This window comes from Triturus cristatus, chromosome 9, assembly GCF_964204655.1.
Source record: "Triturus cristatus chromosome 9, aTriCri1.1, whole genome shotgun sequence".
Lineage (NCBI taxonomy): Eukaryota > Metazoa > Chordata > Amphibia > Caudata > Salamandridae > Triturus > Triturus cristatus.
In genome coordinates this window covers 191,446,697-191,463,629 of record NC_140592.1, presented here as the reverse complement: position 1 = coordinate 191,463,629, position 16,933 = coordinate 191,446,697, and the positions used below count along the sequence as shown (strand labels likewise).

The 16,933-nt window shown below is 40.2% G+C and overlaps 1 protein-coding gene across 6 annotated transcripts in view; it reads left to right on the top strand.

The window, feature by feature from the left end:
- Positions 1-16,933, top strand: part of PTPRG (protein tyrosine phosphatase receptor type G) — a 1,080,885-nt gene that overhangs the window by 989,946 nt on the left and 74,006 nt on the right. For all 6 annotated transcript variants that reach the window (XM_085624730.1, XM_085624729.1, XM_085624728.1 and 3 more), the window contains 2 exons: positions 8,342-8,514; positions 10,827-10,962. In XM_085624730.1, coding sequence (XP_085480856.1) covers positions 8,342-8,514; positions 10,827-10,962 — 309 coding nt within the window. The remainder of the gene's footprint in view (positions 1-8,341; positions 8,515-10,826; positions 10,963-16,933) is intronic.

Here is a 16,933-nt window from a genome sequence, read left to right as displayed (position 1 = left end):
TGTTTAATGTTAAGAGGAGAGAACATCTCTTGACCTAGGGGGTCTAAGATGGTATCTTTGGAGGAGTGAGTGAGGTCTTCATCTAGAGAGTTGAACTCAAGATCGTCTTGATCTAGGTCTAGGACATATTCATTGGGTGAATCAGAGGCATCATCAATATAGAGATCATCATCATTATTAGCGAGGTCATTGTTTTGAGCACTTTGATATTTTGTGCCGCAGGGGACACCTTGATATTTTGTGCCGCTGAGGACACCTTTATGTATTATGCCACTGGGGACACCTTTATATGTTGTGCCGCTAGGGACACCCAGGGAAAAAGAGGTGTGATGACCTCCCGTAAAAGTAGAGGTACTAGGACCTCCAGTGCTCTTGGGGAAAAATTCTATGTTTTTACATTTTTTGGCTCTTTTTCCCCTTGTATGAGTGAGATCTTCGTTAGGGAGAGTATGTTGGTCTAGGGAGTTAATATCCTCATCAGATAGGAAGGATCTTTTAGAAGTAATCACTTTAGACAAGGTCTCCAACATACAGGATCTCATTTCCTCGTGAATGATGTCCTTAAAAGTCTCATTATTTAAATTGGGGGTAGGTGCGCTAGCCTCTGCTTCGTCTGAGTCGACATGATAGGTGAAGATAGGAGCGAAAGGTGAATAGAGTATTGTTTTCCTATTAATTATATATTTAAGTACAAGTTCTCTCTCTCTCCCTTTTTTTTTTTCATAAATATAATAATGGGGGTTAATAAATTATAATTATATTTGAATTATATTTTTTCTTTTTTTATGAATCAGGGTTTAAGATATGAATTTGATTAGAGTAGGTAATATATAACTCTCCAGTCTCCTTATTTATATGTATGAGCAAAAGGCAGGCTGTGGCGAAAGAAAAACTGTCTGGCTCGTTAACTGTCCTCCGGTGATCGTAGTGCGCTCGAGCGCGATCACCGGAGGTTGTTTATGTATTGGTTGCCATGGCGCGCTTGACGCGTGCAATGCTGCCTGAAAGGCAGGAGGAGGATTCGAGGAATGCTCCTTGGCAACACGACGACGTTAGCGTCGCGCTGCCAAGGTTCATTCCTCCAGTTTAGTGAAGCGGGGAGGCGCCGTTGTGAGCCGTGTCAAAATTAACAGAATCACACCGGGCTTGGGGCGGATGAGAGCAGAGTGGCGGGGAAAGTGAAGTCGGGTAGGAGCGCCGAGAGTAAAATTATTTACGGCTTGAGCGCGAGGTCACGATCCAACCTCCATAAATTCGAGGTGGAAAGGACGGTAACGAAGGGGGAGAGGGAGGGGGGGAGGGGGGTCCCAAAACGAAGCGGATGTGGGGTGGGGCGCCCTAAGAGTGCGGATATGTGAGGTGAAGGGAACACGAGTACATAGGATTATGCGGGCACATAAGAGTATAGAAAAGCATAAGTCTAGTAGTGTACATCAAATAAAATACAATACATCAAATAAGTTAAAACTTTCAAAATACATCAAATAAGTTAAAAGATACAATATAGATGCAAGTTAGATAAGGAGTGTCTAAGAGAACTTATCTGCCTGGAGCCGCATTTAAAAGAGGCTGAATGTTGTGGGCTCATGCCTTTTATTATTGTTAACGTTCTATTTGGAACACTTACTTTATGATGTATGCGGCTGCTTGGTGACGCATTAAAAGTGATAGCATAATGGTAGCCTCCGGTCTTGTAATGAAATCCCCTCATACATTCTCACCATATTGCTTAAAGGGTTCAGAAAAAATACAGCTTGAAATGAGATGTAAAGTTATTAGTAACTGTACTGGCATATTTTGGGGATTCATAACACAAACCTAGTTCTGCTTGGGAGATCTCATCCTATACTACGGAGACCTATGCATTGAAAAGAACAGGGGAACTGGTATTACTCACCTGACAAACATTACTATTGTAACTTATAAATAGAGTCCACACATTGTGTGTGCTTGGGACATGCAATGTGTTATAATGTATATTTCAGTGCGTGAAACATAGTGTTCGATGTGGTGTCAGTCATGTTTTATTGGTCACAAACACTTTCATATTTGTAATTTTCTGTGTTTTTCTGCCATTTCATTTTTAGTTTGAGCCTAACAGCTAACTCTCCCTGGTTGCAAGAGTCACATTGTCAACTTACCAAGATCTTGGAGTGGGCTTAAAGCCCCCATTGCTCGTCATTTGTTGACTTTAATGTCGCTCTCATTTGATTGCTTCTTACTTGATGACTTTGCCATCTTGTGTTTCTCCCTTCCCTGGAACATAACCTCTTTACTTGTGTCCTTCCACTGCTCGCCTTTTGGGAACATCTTTTTGGCTAAGCACTTCACCAGAGTGCATGTGTGATTGACCTGTCTCCCTTGTGTGCTTCGCTGTATCCACCAACACAGTTATGCTGTCTTTCATCTGTGTGCTTCTCTTCCCTCCTGCCTGCAATGCTCTCTTGTCGGTCTGCTCCCCCCTCCACATGTTGCCCTTTCTTGCACATGTGCTTCTCCCACTGCTCTGTGTGTGCAGTTTTTCCCCTTCCCCCCCCCCCACATCCTTTTCTGTTATCCTCCCTAACACCAGATATCTGCGGTTCTTAATTTGATTTTTTTAAATAATTATTTAAAAAGTGAAAGCAAATGGTGCTTGCACCATTCCACAGAGGCACATAACTGTTCTGACGTGTACGTCAGTGGAATGGCACAACACCATTGTGTCTTTTGTAAAAAGATATTTTTTATTTTAGTGGTGCTGCAAAGCTAAAAGCAGTTGGCAAAACAACTAGATTTCACTTTTGGAATGAATTATATTAAATTTCAGTTTTGATATTTCTGCAATGGAGTGTGTATGGGGGCATGCAACTTCAAAATGTATATAACTAATTTCAATTTAATGTATTTTAAATTAATTGTATTTTTAATAAAGTCTTCACATTTATACAATCTGGTGTATATGAGTGAATGCAACATATAAAATTGGGTTTCCAACCTTTCCTGTAGCAAGTTATGTATGTTTAAGTAAAACAACCCCAAGCTACTAATATTAGTGTTATGGTATTGGTCACATCAGTCATGATTTCATTAGTGGACAGATAGCCTACCAGCAATGATCACCATGAGGTTGCACAATCCACAGGAGTCCTTCAGAATCTGTACTAGTTGCAGCCCATCCACACAGTCACAAACAGCACCCGCCCAGCTGGCGAGATCAGCCTCTTACTCTTAAACCATTTTATAGATCTAAGTTGACTGTGGAACTGACTAGATCTTGCCATATTTGAATGTGTACTAGGACTGATGCTAGGTATGTTGCAAAAAAAATTTCACTTCATATGGAAAGAGATATTTTCCCTCTACAGACTTGCTGCAACAGTTTGCATTGCTCTACCTGCGAACCTGAAAGCAGCTGCTTAGTCTTGATTTTCCTAGAGCGTGCTGTGAAGGGATACATTATTGGTGCTTGAACAGTCTTTATTACAAATGCAGTGGCTGCCAAAATCTAAATATTCCCCTAGGCAAAATTTAAAGCCTCAAGCAAACGCTCCACACACAGTTTGTACGCTTTCACACATACTTAAAACGCAGTACAATTGAGTACCACTGCAGATTAAAAAAAAGTTGACTTTAATCGCATTATAATAGCAATAACATTAAAATCCCATAAAATCAAAAACGTATACTCATAACGACCACATGCACAAATATATAAAACAAGGAGATATTTTCAGACCGCAAAATAAGTCTTTCCAAAAATACAGTCTACTTTTTTGTCACTAAGTGTCCATTAATTAAATCTATAACATTTAAGGATCACCAGTGTCCATAGATCGTGCCTCTAATTTCCGTCAACATTTTTGGGTGGAAATAACTTACCAAAACCCCCATCTCCAGAAACTAAATATATGGATATTTCCTCCCCAACACAATCTCATGTAATAACTCAAAAACAATAAGTCAATTTACAAAACATCATGACCTAAGATTTAAACAACAAGCAATTTGTTACATGTACAATGTCATAACCACTCAAAATAGATACGATTAGAGAATTTATTCTAAAATTCATTTTAGGATTCAATACCCTCCTCCTAAATGGATAACCATGCACATCAATCCAACAAGGTATTCAAAGAAACTCCCCGTTTATTCGACAAAAGGCACTCAAATCCACATACTGTACTGCGACTCCCTTCTTGCAGCTATCTTTCATGCTAACTTAACTGACACTCATGTATCCAAATGACTTTTTGTTACCAGATTTACTCGCCAACTATTTCCTCTATTCCCAGTGATGCTGTATGCCTTCTGGTTCACTTCAAACCCCAAGATCTATTCTATCTAGTTACATTTAAAATAACCTCCACTGTGTTCGGAAGGAATAAAGACACCACTCAAGTCATTGTCTGTCTTCATACCCCTGTAGACCTGGATTATCAATCTCCAAGCCCTCCTTACGCTTTCCACTGGAAAATTACATTAATCAATCTCTCCACAGATGAACATCTAATATTGAGTGGTATCCCAACTTTGTAAAATCAACTTAACTCCCATTAAATACGGTCAGACACAGATCTAGCCCACCCCCATTCTCAAAGGGCCCCCCTTGCCTCTAGCATATGCTTCACTCCTAATCATCTATGGACGGACTCAATCAAGTCCCCTCATAATGTTCCACACCAAAAACCTACAAATATTAAAAAGATTTGTCAATATAATGCACCCTTAGGGCCTCACAACTCCACCATCCCGTTGTTCTTCATAACTCTACTTTATAGTGTATAATAATAATGAACCTAACCCATTATCAAACACCAGGGTATCTACTTCCACTCGCTGAGATATTGAATTAAATCATTTTGTCTATGTGACATGTTTGTCATACCAAAAACACTCCTTAGGTGGGCCACCTCCTCTAAATAGTATGTCCGAATTCCACTTATACCCAGGGGCCAGCATTTCCCTCGTAGCCTGTCACATCTTACCCTATAATGTTTCACCCCTCAGCTTATTCATGTTGTTTATTCGTTTTTGTAGTTAAAAAAAAATGGATCAGGTGAGCTGGGTGCATTTCAGGAACCAAATTGATTCGATCTGTTGAGCTCCCACTACTGTAGAGATCGCAAAGCAAAGCACATGCTGCTGACCACTAGACTGTAATAGATCCATGTCCAAGTCTGGCAGCCATTTTGAGATATGCATTTCCTCCCTCGTATCCTCATTGTCTCGTACTTGCATTATGAATGAGTAGAATGTAATGGGCATGGCCCCTATACCTTACAGCCATCCTGGAATAGCACATTTCTTCATAACATGCTCCATATATAGGTGGTATGAGTATACCTCAAAAATGGCTATCTTGAAGTGTCAACTGCTCCCCACAACCCTATTTAGCATCTATCACCTAATCTTTATTTATTAGTCTAAACATTACCTAATACCACTAGGCCGAATTCTTTGCTGCCATATGAAACTGCACATCGGGTGCCATAATTGTAAAAAAAAAAAAAAAAAAATAAAGAGAAAAATATAAAAGAAACAATGCCAGCATCTGCTCCTAATGCAAACTGTGACATCTTATACTTTGTGAGAAAATAATGGGGCACTCCCACTCTATACTGCTGTTCAATCCGACCCTAAATGTATTGAATGTGGACATAAGAAACTGCTCCCTGGCCTTCCTTATCTTGCCAAGGTTTCCCCTTCTTCCTGCCTCTGCTTGTTCTAGCACAAACCAGCATAAATCATAATCCTTATGTTCCAATGTAAAAAATAGTCACCCAAAGGAGGTTTTGTCTTTGTTCTAAATGACCAGTTTACGTTCATTGTCCCCCACTCTCAATTCACAGCTAGTTTCTCCAACATAACAAAGACCACACAGGCATATATTCAAATACACTACTTTTTTTACTCTGGCAATTCTTGAATACACTACATTATCCCCTGGCATGAGACCCTAATATCCCTTATTCTTTGCTGGCACACATTGCAACCACTACATTCATAGTTGCTAACAATTCTCTCTTTATTCAGAATAGGTTGTGTATGTGGCTTCCACTCTCTATAAGTATGTACCAATTTAATCCTAAAATTCCTGTTTCTACGGAATGCAAATAGGGGTCTTTTCAATTTTACCCTCCCATCACTATTTAAAATGTTCCAATTTCTATTAATTAAATTCTTAATATATTACTCTTAACAAAGCTAACAAAGCCAAATCTCACCCTTTTCTTCTCTTCCTAGGATTATACTTTCCCTTTTACAGTATATAGCTCTTATATGAGTATCTTATCAATTTATTGGGATATCGCCTATCCCTGAAATGACTCTTTAATACTTCACAGTGCCTGTCGTAATCCTCAATCAAGGTACAGATTCTCCTCAAGCGAAGAAACTGTTCAAAGGGGATATTATCCTTCAGGCTTTTGGGGTCATAACTTGAATAGTGCAGTAAAGTGTTATCTGTGGGTTTACTAGAACGTTCAACTTCAAGGTGGCCAGAGACTTCTTTGATAGTTCTATCAAAGTCGCACCTATGCTTACTTTTGGTCGCAATACATTAATATAATTACTGTCTCCCAGATTGAGCCATATAACATATTCAACTGTTTCTTGTGGCCCTTTCAAATAAAGAAAATATAATTGATAAAATGAGACCAGCGTTTCACATTTTCAAAGAAGTGCTTTCTGCAGTCTGTCAGTATACTAGGGAAAATAATTATGGGACTTGCAGGGCTATATCACATGTATGTGCAGTCATGTAAATATAGAAAGCTGTCAAGCCCACTGTCAATACCACCCAGTATCAACATTACCATCATGAACATTTATTTAGCCTGCCATTCTTTCATTTGGCTGCAGCCTTCTCTTTCCTCAACAGATTTCCTGGCTCGACCTTCTTTCAAGTAAACAATTATGCCTCGTATCTCTGGGCTACATCCATTGGTTAGCACATAGGTGGCCTTCAGCTAGGTCTGCCCCTTACAAATATATATGTACATTCACCATGTCCAGTCATGCTCCGCAACAACATGAGAGATTGCCATTGCCCTGGACAGGTCTCTGCTTAGCTAGCTCAATTCTCAGTAAGTGCCTGAAAATATGAGACTGGCCCTTTGCCCACCATTTATGATGGCTCCAGTGCAGCCTTAACCACACAATTTGGATCTAATGCCATCACTAGAGTGATAAGGACATCTAAGACGCTCACGGTATTAAGTACGCTACACCACAAAGTAGCAGCCAAGAGTATGTGGACATCAGTCACTATTCTGTGGTGTCAAGACAACATTTGTCATATGTTCTTGTGTATGTGCAGTTTAGCTGTATATAGGACCGTGATACAATTTTTATTGTGCATTATAGATTAGTGATCTACCTGGACCAATGTTCAAGTGTAAAATTAATTAACTATGAGGAAACCCCACAGTTTATTGCGCATATACACATTTAAAGATATGTGAATTGGCTATATTTGTACTGGTAAGGTTTGGTTAAATGCCTACTAGTCATGTATAAGTTAGGATGTAAGTCAGACTTGAGTCGTGATAAGGTCCACTCCAACTTCTATTCTTCTGAGTTGAGCAAATTGGGTAACAGTAACCCCTGTTATTTTTATTGTTTTGAAGGTGCAGAATTACGGCATCGAGCAGTATATTTAAACAAATATTATTGGTATTAATCACAACTTGTATTCATGTTATGTTCTCTCTTACATTGCTAAATTGAAGCTATTCTTGAATGGTTTATGAAGCTTGACATTCATCAATATTATTTTGAAGCGTATTACTTTTTGCTGCTTGTGTTCTCTGAGTAGCAGGGTTCAGTCTTTACTCTATAATCTTCCTTCCAGTGATTTGCTTGAGTTGCGTGTCATGGTGTTGGCATGTCCATGATGAATTTGTGGTGGGAGCATGGAACATCACTTTGAGACTCATTTGCCCCAATAGTCATTGGTTGTGGGTGTCGCCATCCTCTTTTGCCTGTTCTCTCTTTATCCAGCAAGGCATGTATCTTACCCCATATTAGGTGTTGCCGTATTGAGGGATTACTTTATTTGGATTTTACCATTTGAATGCTGATGTCTGAATGTGTGACGCAGTGCGGTTGTAAATTTGCAAAAAGATTTCACTGTTTTGCAGTCACTAAAGTTGCATCCTTTATCTAACCTCTTTGTATTGCAGTGCTGCTCTAACATTGCATTTACAATCAAGGAAGCAGTGGTTTTCCATTGCAGCAAAATTGTTTTTACACTGTATTTCAAATTTATTATAAAAAAAAGAAATGTTGTTAGTTAGTGGTAACAGAAAATAAATGATACATTCGTAAACCTAATACTTCCATTTTTTTATTGCAGGGACAAAAAGGAAATCCCAAAGGGCGTCACAATGAAAGAACAGTAATGCAGTATCACTATACACAGTGGCCCGACATGGGTGTGCCAGAGTATGCACTACCAGTACTCACCTTTGTCAGGAGATCATCTGCTGCCAGAACTCCAGAAATGGGACCAGTAGTGGTGCACTGCAGGTACATCAGTATAAGTAATGATTCAGCGTTTTTCTGGGCCCACTTGCTTACCGATGGTCCTCCGATGGACCATTTTTCTCTGACTGACAGGTGATAGGAGTTAACATTAATATCAATCAAATTCAATTAACAGTGCAACCCATTTGGCTGCACAATGAGGACCAGGAATCAGTCGCTGTGGGTTAAGGTTTATTACAAATTCAAAATCAAGTTGATACATGACTCTTAAAACCATACTATAGAAATAAAATATAGTCACAGGCAATCCTAGCCTGCTGAAGAAATTAAGGCGGACTAATATAAGGCAAACAAGCAATTCAGTCACAGCACTACAAAAGATAGAAAGCAATATTTGGTGCTCAGAAAAGAGTTGCAAGCTCTGTTTATGCATGAATGAATCTAAACTACATAAAGGATGTTTCAAAAAATCTGAAGTCTCTAAATCAGAATTTCCATAAAGGAAATTAAAACCAGACATAAAAAATAAGTAGGGAAGGTGTCAACATTTCAGAAGCTCGGTCAAGAGTTTTTTATGGGTCAGAGAACAGCCATTGGCCTAAGCCACACTTAGGATAGAATCAAAAGTAAACATAGAGGTCTAAACCTCTCAAAGTCCAAAGGAAAGGTAGTCCCTAGAGGGGCAGAGAAGTTCAAAAGAGAACTCCTAAAGCTTCTCTGGAAAAGGGGGTTCTGAAGTCTGACTGAGTGAACACAGATTCACAACACACAAGTCTTCTAGGCAACACCCCCTTAGTCTGCATAATCATCCATTGGTCCGTTGTTCTCATCCATTTCTCATGTTGCATGTTGCAGACTGCAACAATTTCCAAATATCCCACACCGAACATAGGAACGACATTGCCTTCTCAGGCACAGGTTTGATTACAACATTGCTGAATAGGCCTATCAGTTGACGCTCTGGCTCCTCATGTTCTTTCACCAGGGTCGTCGTCTTGGGCTCTCCTCTAGCTCCAGCACACTCAATGTATCTATTGTACAACTAACTAATACCTGCAAGAAATGTCAAATTGACAGAAAATGGAAAACCGTATTTATGCAGCATTGTAAAATACAGGCCTACTGAAGACAGCTTAATGCATCAACTCAATGGTGCACATTTAATATGAATGTGCACTTTTAAACACAAATTAATATATATTTCTAGTGCATTAGATTCACATTATATTTAACATTCAGTAAATCTTTAAAAAAAATCACGTGCAAGTATGGCTAAGAACTGCATTTACATGAAATATGACATATTGCTCCCATTACATGAACCTTTTATTGTTTTAAGAAAAATCAAATTTTGCATATATGAGTATGGTTTCTATTTAGTTTGTTAATCAATAAATGTTCACAGTATCAAAGCACACATTCTGAAAGTGGAACTTTATCTGTATAGTAAGTACATTATCTATTAAGTGAGGATGGTTTATTTAATTTAGAAAACACATAATATGAGTAAATTATCTACCCATACAGTGAAAGCACTCATTAATGATGTCAAGTGCAACACTTACATTAATTCGTTAAACCCGCAATAAACGTTCAGGTCATATATCGATGAAGTATTTGTGATGTAACGAACGGGTCAGCAATGTTTGCGCTGCACCACATCATCTGTTGTATTGTCAGCTAATTCTGTAATAGTTTCTACTGCCCATTAAAGGTCCTTTTTGTACTTTTAGTCATCATACTGTATTTTGTAAGTCTTTCAACAAAAAAAAATAAGCAGATTGATTAGAGATAATTTTAGTGACACCCTTTTTTGTTCCGGCTCTTAAGAAACACATCCACACACAAAGTAGTTCCTTTTAGTGCCACAAACTACTATGGCAATGTATGCCCTTTGAACCCGAATAATGTTGTTGCTTTTAGCCAATTTCAGTTTATTTTCTTTCTTTTTTTGCTTTTTTAATATTGGCAAGAAGGCAGCGTCTGCTGTATGAAAGTCGTTTTAAAAAAACAATGACAAAACAAACATTGACAAAGCTAAAAGTCTGGCAGCCAGTACTAGAACCTGTAGGCTCCGTCAATGCTTGTTATAGTTAACAACAGTCCTGGACATACCTGGCTGTACCTCGCATCTAAAAATCTGACCCAACAGAACAGGACTGTTTTGGGAATCAACCATAGGTGCACGCTTTAGAACTTATTATCACGAGCCAAAGAAATATAATTGTTCGCTACCAATAACAGCAACAAAGCACACAGTGGTGAAGGTCAAGGTCTCAACTCTGTCACTGATTGATTCAAGTGGGTTTGCACGGTGGATTGGAATACTAATGCTCTGTCTCTGTTCTCTGTAGTGCTGGTGTTGGCAGAACGGGGACATACATTGTGATCGACAGCATGCTGCAACAGATAAAGGATAAAAGCACAGTTAATGCCTTGGGATTTCTCAAACACATCAGGACACAGCGCAACTACCTCGTCCAGACGGAGGTAAGGCCCCTCTGTATGTATGCAGCCTAGTACAGACATTCATTACTTACCACTTCATCAGATTCGGCAAACCTTTGAACGTTTTCTAATTAAACAGTGAGAAAAGAGTTCAATAGAAAAATGTATACTTAAGATGCTTTGCTTTTAATTGCTTTCCATGGAAGCGATTGTGTTGCTGTGGTTCAGGGTCGTAAAACTCACTTTCATCGTGGCGTGTTTTCTTTTAGAATCACGAGAACGGGAAGTATTACGTATTCTGAAAAGCATGTCAGCCAGCATATTAATTACTAGCATTGCTTCCTATTGATGCATCACATAATGGGTCAGGGTCTGAGAAACCACGCATTTCTGTCTTTTTCAGGAAAAAGTTGAGTGGCGAGAACTAAGCAAGGAGGGAATGGAGAGGAAAGGGATTAAACACCGCTGTGAGCAGAACAATCAATGCACGTTCTGGTGGATGCATATTCTTGCACATTACTCACATTAAGATATTCCCCTAGGCATCAGGCAGGTGCGGAAAGTCTTTTCGCCTGCAGCAGGCCTCCAGCAGGGCCAGGTGGCGCCATACAGCGACTCCGCCTGGCTGACACTACATCACTGGCGTACAATAAATGCAATCTGCTCGCTCATGGCTGTTCCTATTTTTCCTGCATTATTAATGCTTTCTGGGGCTCACTCCTGATAGCGAGTAGGTGAAATGTCTTCTCTGAAGGGTGCAAGGTTCAACCCCTTCTAAAAGTACCTCAAGCAGATGTCTTTATAGTATGCGCACGGCTTCTACAAGTGGTGCCTTGGGGCAATCATGATCCCCAACCTGGTTCATGTTACCTGATGGACCTGAAGGCCATGAAGGAGGATGACGTCAAGTTACTCTTGGCCAAGGACCAAAGGGACACGTACAAGCCTACTCCTTTTCTTACAGTGAGGGAAGGATCCCCCAAAAAAACAACACAAGCATTTTCAATGCAATAGGTCTCGCATTATTAAAGTTTGAGTTGTTGGCACTGAAAATGAGATTTTTTTGGGGGGTATTTGTACGTGCATTAAGAAATGAAGTACTTATAAGCAAAGCAACCTATTAAAAATTGTCAGAAATGCAATTAGATATAGCAGGTTATGCAGATGATGATAAATATCTGGAAAAAAATTGAATTAGTTGTAATTTGAATACTGTAACAGTTATGCAATACTTTTAAGAATATGAAGGTGATATGATACGTATTGGGTATGGTAATAGTTGTGTAATCTTTTCATTAGTAAGAAATTGTTTAGTGTTATTTTTTGTGCGATGTTTGTTTGTTGTTAAAATATTAATTGTAATATTCATAGAAAGTTGGCAGGTATGATGGCCTGAGTGAATTTGTTCTCCCTCTACAGCAGGAAGTCACTATAACGGAGGCAGGGCTTTAAGTGGAATGAAAAGGCTTTTGAGGGGGCTCTGAAAGGGACGTGGACGATGTAATGAAGGGTGTTGCTTAAAACCACGAACTGAAAACCCGTGCTTAGCATAGTGCGTTGCCCCGCTGATTTTTTGCTGCTTCGTCATTCCATCCAGATACAACAAGTAACATTACACCTACAACAAGCCAGGACTGTTGGCTTTGTCAATGGTTGTTATTTGCATTAGACAAATAAGCAACAAATATGGCTTTGATGCACATAATTTTGAAAATATAAGCATCATACTTCCCCATCAGCTTTGCATTAATCGTGATTGTCCATGCGCCAAGATAACCATATTGCCCCATCAGGTTAATCCATTCAGCAAAGGGCAATAGCCCAAGAGGTGGACCCACAGAATGCATAAGATAAAGCAATCATCCCCGAATCGCAGAGAGCAGCTGTGGTTGCTTCCATTAAAGCTAATTTCAGTCTAATTTTTTCCAGTATTGAGCACACATATAATATATCGTTTTTTACATATTTTTTTTTACATTGTGCTCTCGTTGCTAACAGTAATCTAGTGCTTTATATTTGAGAACAACTTGGTTTACATCAGCAGACTCCAACGCAAAGAAAATGGGTATGCTATGTAGTGTGAAGATGACAGGAAAATAGCAAGGAAGGCGCTTTGTCCTTGAGGCCTGACATTAAAAGCAATGTTGTTCCGAGGCAAAAGCAAATATAGGACGTTTATGTGCATTCCAATATGCGTTAGACTGAAAAAGTGTTGCCAAAGTGCAAACTAAAACTACAAACACTTCGTGCCATTAACAGAAGGCCGGGTCTCACACTGAAAAGCTGCACCAAACTCTCATACTCATTACCTGGCTTCAGGAAATGGTGTGATCCTGGGCACATCACCTTATCGCTCTGTTCCCCGGTTCCATTAGTTGTTTAATTTGAGAGAAATAATAACACATGATACAAAATGACCTTAAGGTATGTAAAGAGGAACTTACCAAGTGCCATCTGTTGCACTCAAGGAGCTTGTGGAGCGCAATCTCAGCTTCATGATAATGCTCATTTTGTTATCGAATTCCAAAGGGTTTGGGCACTGAAAATTTAACTGATCCTGCTGCTCGCATGTCACATGCTCCAGGGAGAGCAGAGAACACTATTGATGTCCAACTGTGGCAGCCAGGTTCCGGCATGGCTCCGACCCACTTTCTCTGCCAAAAGATGGACTTCTAGGAGCTTTAGCCCATGCCACTGTGGCGCTGTCGGGGCCATGAGGCAACGGCGGCTGACCGGAAGTACAGCACATACAAACACTATAACAAGGGGGCAAAGGGGAGGGAGGAGAAAGCCGATCGCGAAAGCGATCGCCTTTATGAAAAACAAAGCCGCAAGGGGTGTGCGCGTGCGCCCATATGCTTTCAATTATCGCACCCGTGTCTGGGCACGATAATTGAAACCATATGGCAGGAAATGCCCGTAATAAACACCAATAGGCCAGGGGCAGAGCTATGCGCCCGCCTCCGGCCTATTGGTGTCTATTTTACAAAAGAACACGCACGGAAAGGCCAATAGCAGGCCGCAAAGGTAAAATCACACGCACGAGCGTGTGCATTTTCCAGGTCGATTTTCAAAACCCGGACAAAAGGACTCTCATCTGCGCATGCAGTGCAACGCAGGTCGCGAGACCTAAAAAGCACCATAAGAAGCAGATTTTTAATTCATGAATCCTAAAAACCTGTAACTAGCTAGTTTCTAAGCATTCTGAAGTCACATACTGCACACATTTGCTACAGTTTCTTTTTGCTTGATCACAGGAATATGAAGTCTAATATTGTCATGGGTAGTCCCGTAGCATTATCGTTAATTGTTAGTACGTCATACGGTTATCACTCAGTCTTGATTTGCTGTTATGATTATTCACTCAATAAATGACAACAAAATAACAACCTGAAATGCAATGATGTCCCCTAAAAACACATACTTAAATTTCATGCACTGAATAAAGGGCGTCCTTTTGTTGTCTCAACTCTTTACACATGATTAACATTTAGTGACTTCAGTAAACAATAAACACTGCCCCTGAGCCTGCTTATTGTGTGTGAAATTAGCTGCGAGCCATCGATAAGGCTCATTCTTCTGCTGGGCCTGGAAGTCCAGAATTGTCTCTGGAGTTCTGCGGATCTGCTGACCGCCTCTAGTAAACTCAGTTTGAAGTAGAGAGTGTGGAGGGGTTTAAATAGCAGCCTTTTTCAAATGACCACAGAGACCGGCAAATCCCATGAGATTACAAGCTTTTGCAGTACGTTATGTATACTGGGCTGATGAGGCACAAGGTAGACCCAAACATTCCTACACAGCTAATGTATAAACTTGTGGATAAGGAATAAAACGCACAACTGTTCGTGGTTTCCCTACCTATATTCTATACAGAAAGAAATCCAATTAGTACTACACTTGTTTGTAGAGCCATCAAGAGGAAATCTGTGTATATATTTGCAATGCTATAAGGTGGACCTTCTAACAGTATAAACAAAAAAGGCTTTGGTCCTTAACTGCCTGGACTGGACCACTGTACTAATGAGAAACAAACAATATGTCCAGAAAGACTATTAACCATAAGTTTGGTGGACACCTTAGACCATCATTTCAAAGGCGCCAAAGCGTTATTCAGCTTATCTTATGACATTTGTACAAAAAACAATCTGACTTAATTGTGCATGTACTAGAGTGGAAAACACTTAGATGAAGTGGTGTCATACATAACTCATTTTATGAAAATGCACAATTAAGTCTGATTGTTTTTTGTACAAATATAAAAAAAAAAACTTTGAATTGATGGTCTAAGGTGTCCACCAAACCTATTGTTAATTGTCTTCCTGGACATATTGTTTGTTTTTCATAAGGGGGACCTTGGCAGATGGTAGTACCAGAAAGAGGAGATCTCAGGCAGATGTGACAATGAAGATAATGCAGCAAACTGTCAAGTCAGACTATGATTTCAGACAGCCCATACCAGAGCTACAGAAGATTCATCTGGAATTTCCCACACCATCTGCTTACCTTGCACGTTTGGAGGCCTTTCACCGAACATCTTTAGGACAGCTCTGGTGCCCTGTGGACCACCCCAAAACGTAAGAACTTCTCTTGAAGAATATTATTTTCATACTGCCCAGACATTTGCCTGGATGAATGAGGTATTCAGAATCGTCTCTGATACCATAACTATGCTTGATTATGGTCATACAGAAGATTAATCTCAGAGGCAGGCAATTTTCTGACTATTTCTTACTCCGACTTAGGAAATTCCAGTGGTCTAAATAATCGCTCCAGAAGGGGGCAAATTGAAGAAACTTGACCCTCCAAGATACCTAACACTAACAATTTGAAAAAAATCTTGCAATCTGCTTCCATTGAACAGGGCTGTACTAGAACCAGTCTTGGCTGCCTTTGAGAACCCCTTCTTCGGATCAAAGTCCACAGACAATTGACAGATTCCATAGATCTGATCTGGGTGACCCAATAATCTTGTCCTCGCTCCGAACGCCAGTGATTCAGACTTCATTCTTCAAATTTAACCCCAACATCTTCACTACGATCCCTCCAGAAGGGAGCCAAAATTGTTTGAAGCCACGGGCATGACGGTTTTACCTCGGGCAGCTTCACTCATCAAATGCCACATGCCTGCTGCTTCAAAACCTCTCCGTTTCCCACATCCCCTCTTCTTACATCACCATCTTCCTTTGGTGTAGGATAGGACCTTCCACTTTTCCACCAATTGGTAGTCCGTCACAATGGAGCATTGAGTCATCCTGTTGATCCACAAGTGCTGTGTCCTGTCTGTCCTTACCTCTAGCCACACCCCAATATTGGAGACAGAGTTCCTGGTCCAGCTGATCAAAGCAGCCATAGTAGTGGTGCCTCTGCAAAGAAATGAGTACTGGATTTTGCTACTCTGTCCTCAAGGAAGACCGAGGTCTAAGACCCATTCTAGATCTTCATGTTTTGAACTTGTTCATCCGGTCTGACACGATTATAGATTCTGTTCTTGAGCCAGGTCCTGAGCAGGCCTTGAACACAGTATATTGGTTAGCATCCCTAGAGCTGCAGGACACCTACTTTGAACTTCTAATTCTCCTTGCTCGCTGGTATTATCTAAAGTTCTTCATGCAGTCCCAGCACTGACTTCACAGTCTTGCCACTCTGGATGGTGTTGGTTCTTTGTTTTATTAAAGTGACATCTGGTGTGCCAGCCTCACTGAAACGCTCAGAAGTCTATGTATTTCTATGCTTGGATGACTTGGGCTTTATCTTCAATGCCCAAAAGTTCCACCTCACTCCAAGGCAGAGTTTGACAGACATAGGTGTGATTCTGAAAAGGACCCATGTGATGCCTTTTCTTCTCTTCAGAAGATTGTGGATTTTAGGGATATGACATTGAGATTCACGCTCAAATACGTCGCCTAATCCTTGTGTGTACATGGCCTCATACATCATGCTGGTCCCGCACACTAGAAGGCAAATTTAGGCCCTCCAGTTGTGCAGGAGATGTCATTGGCTCAAACACCAAGGG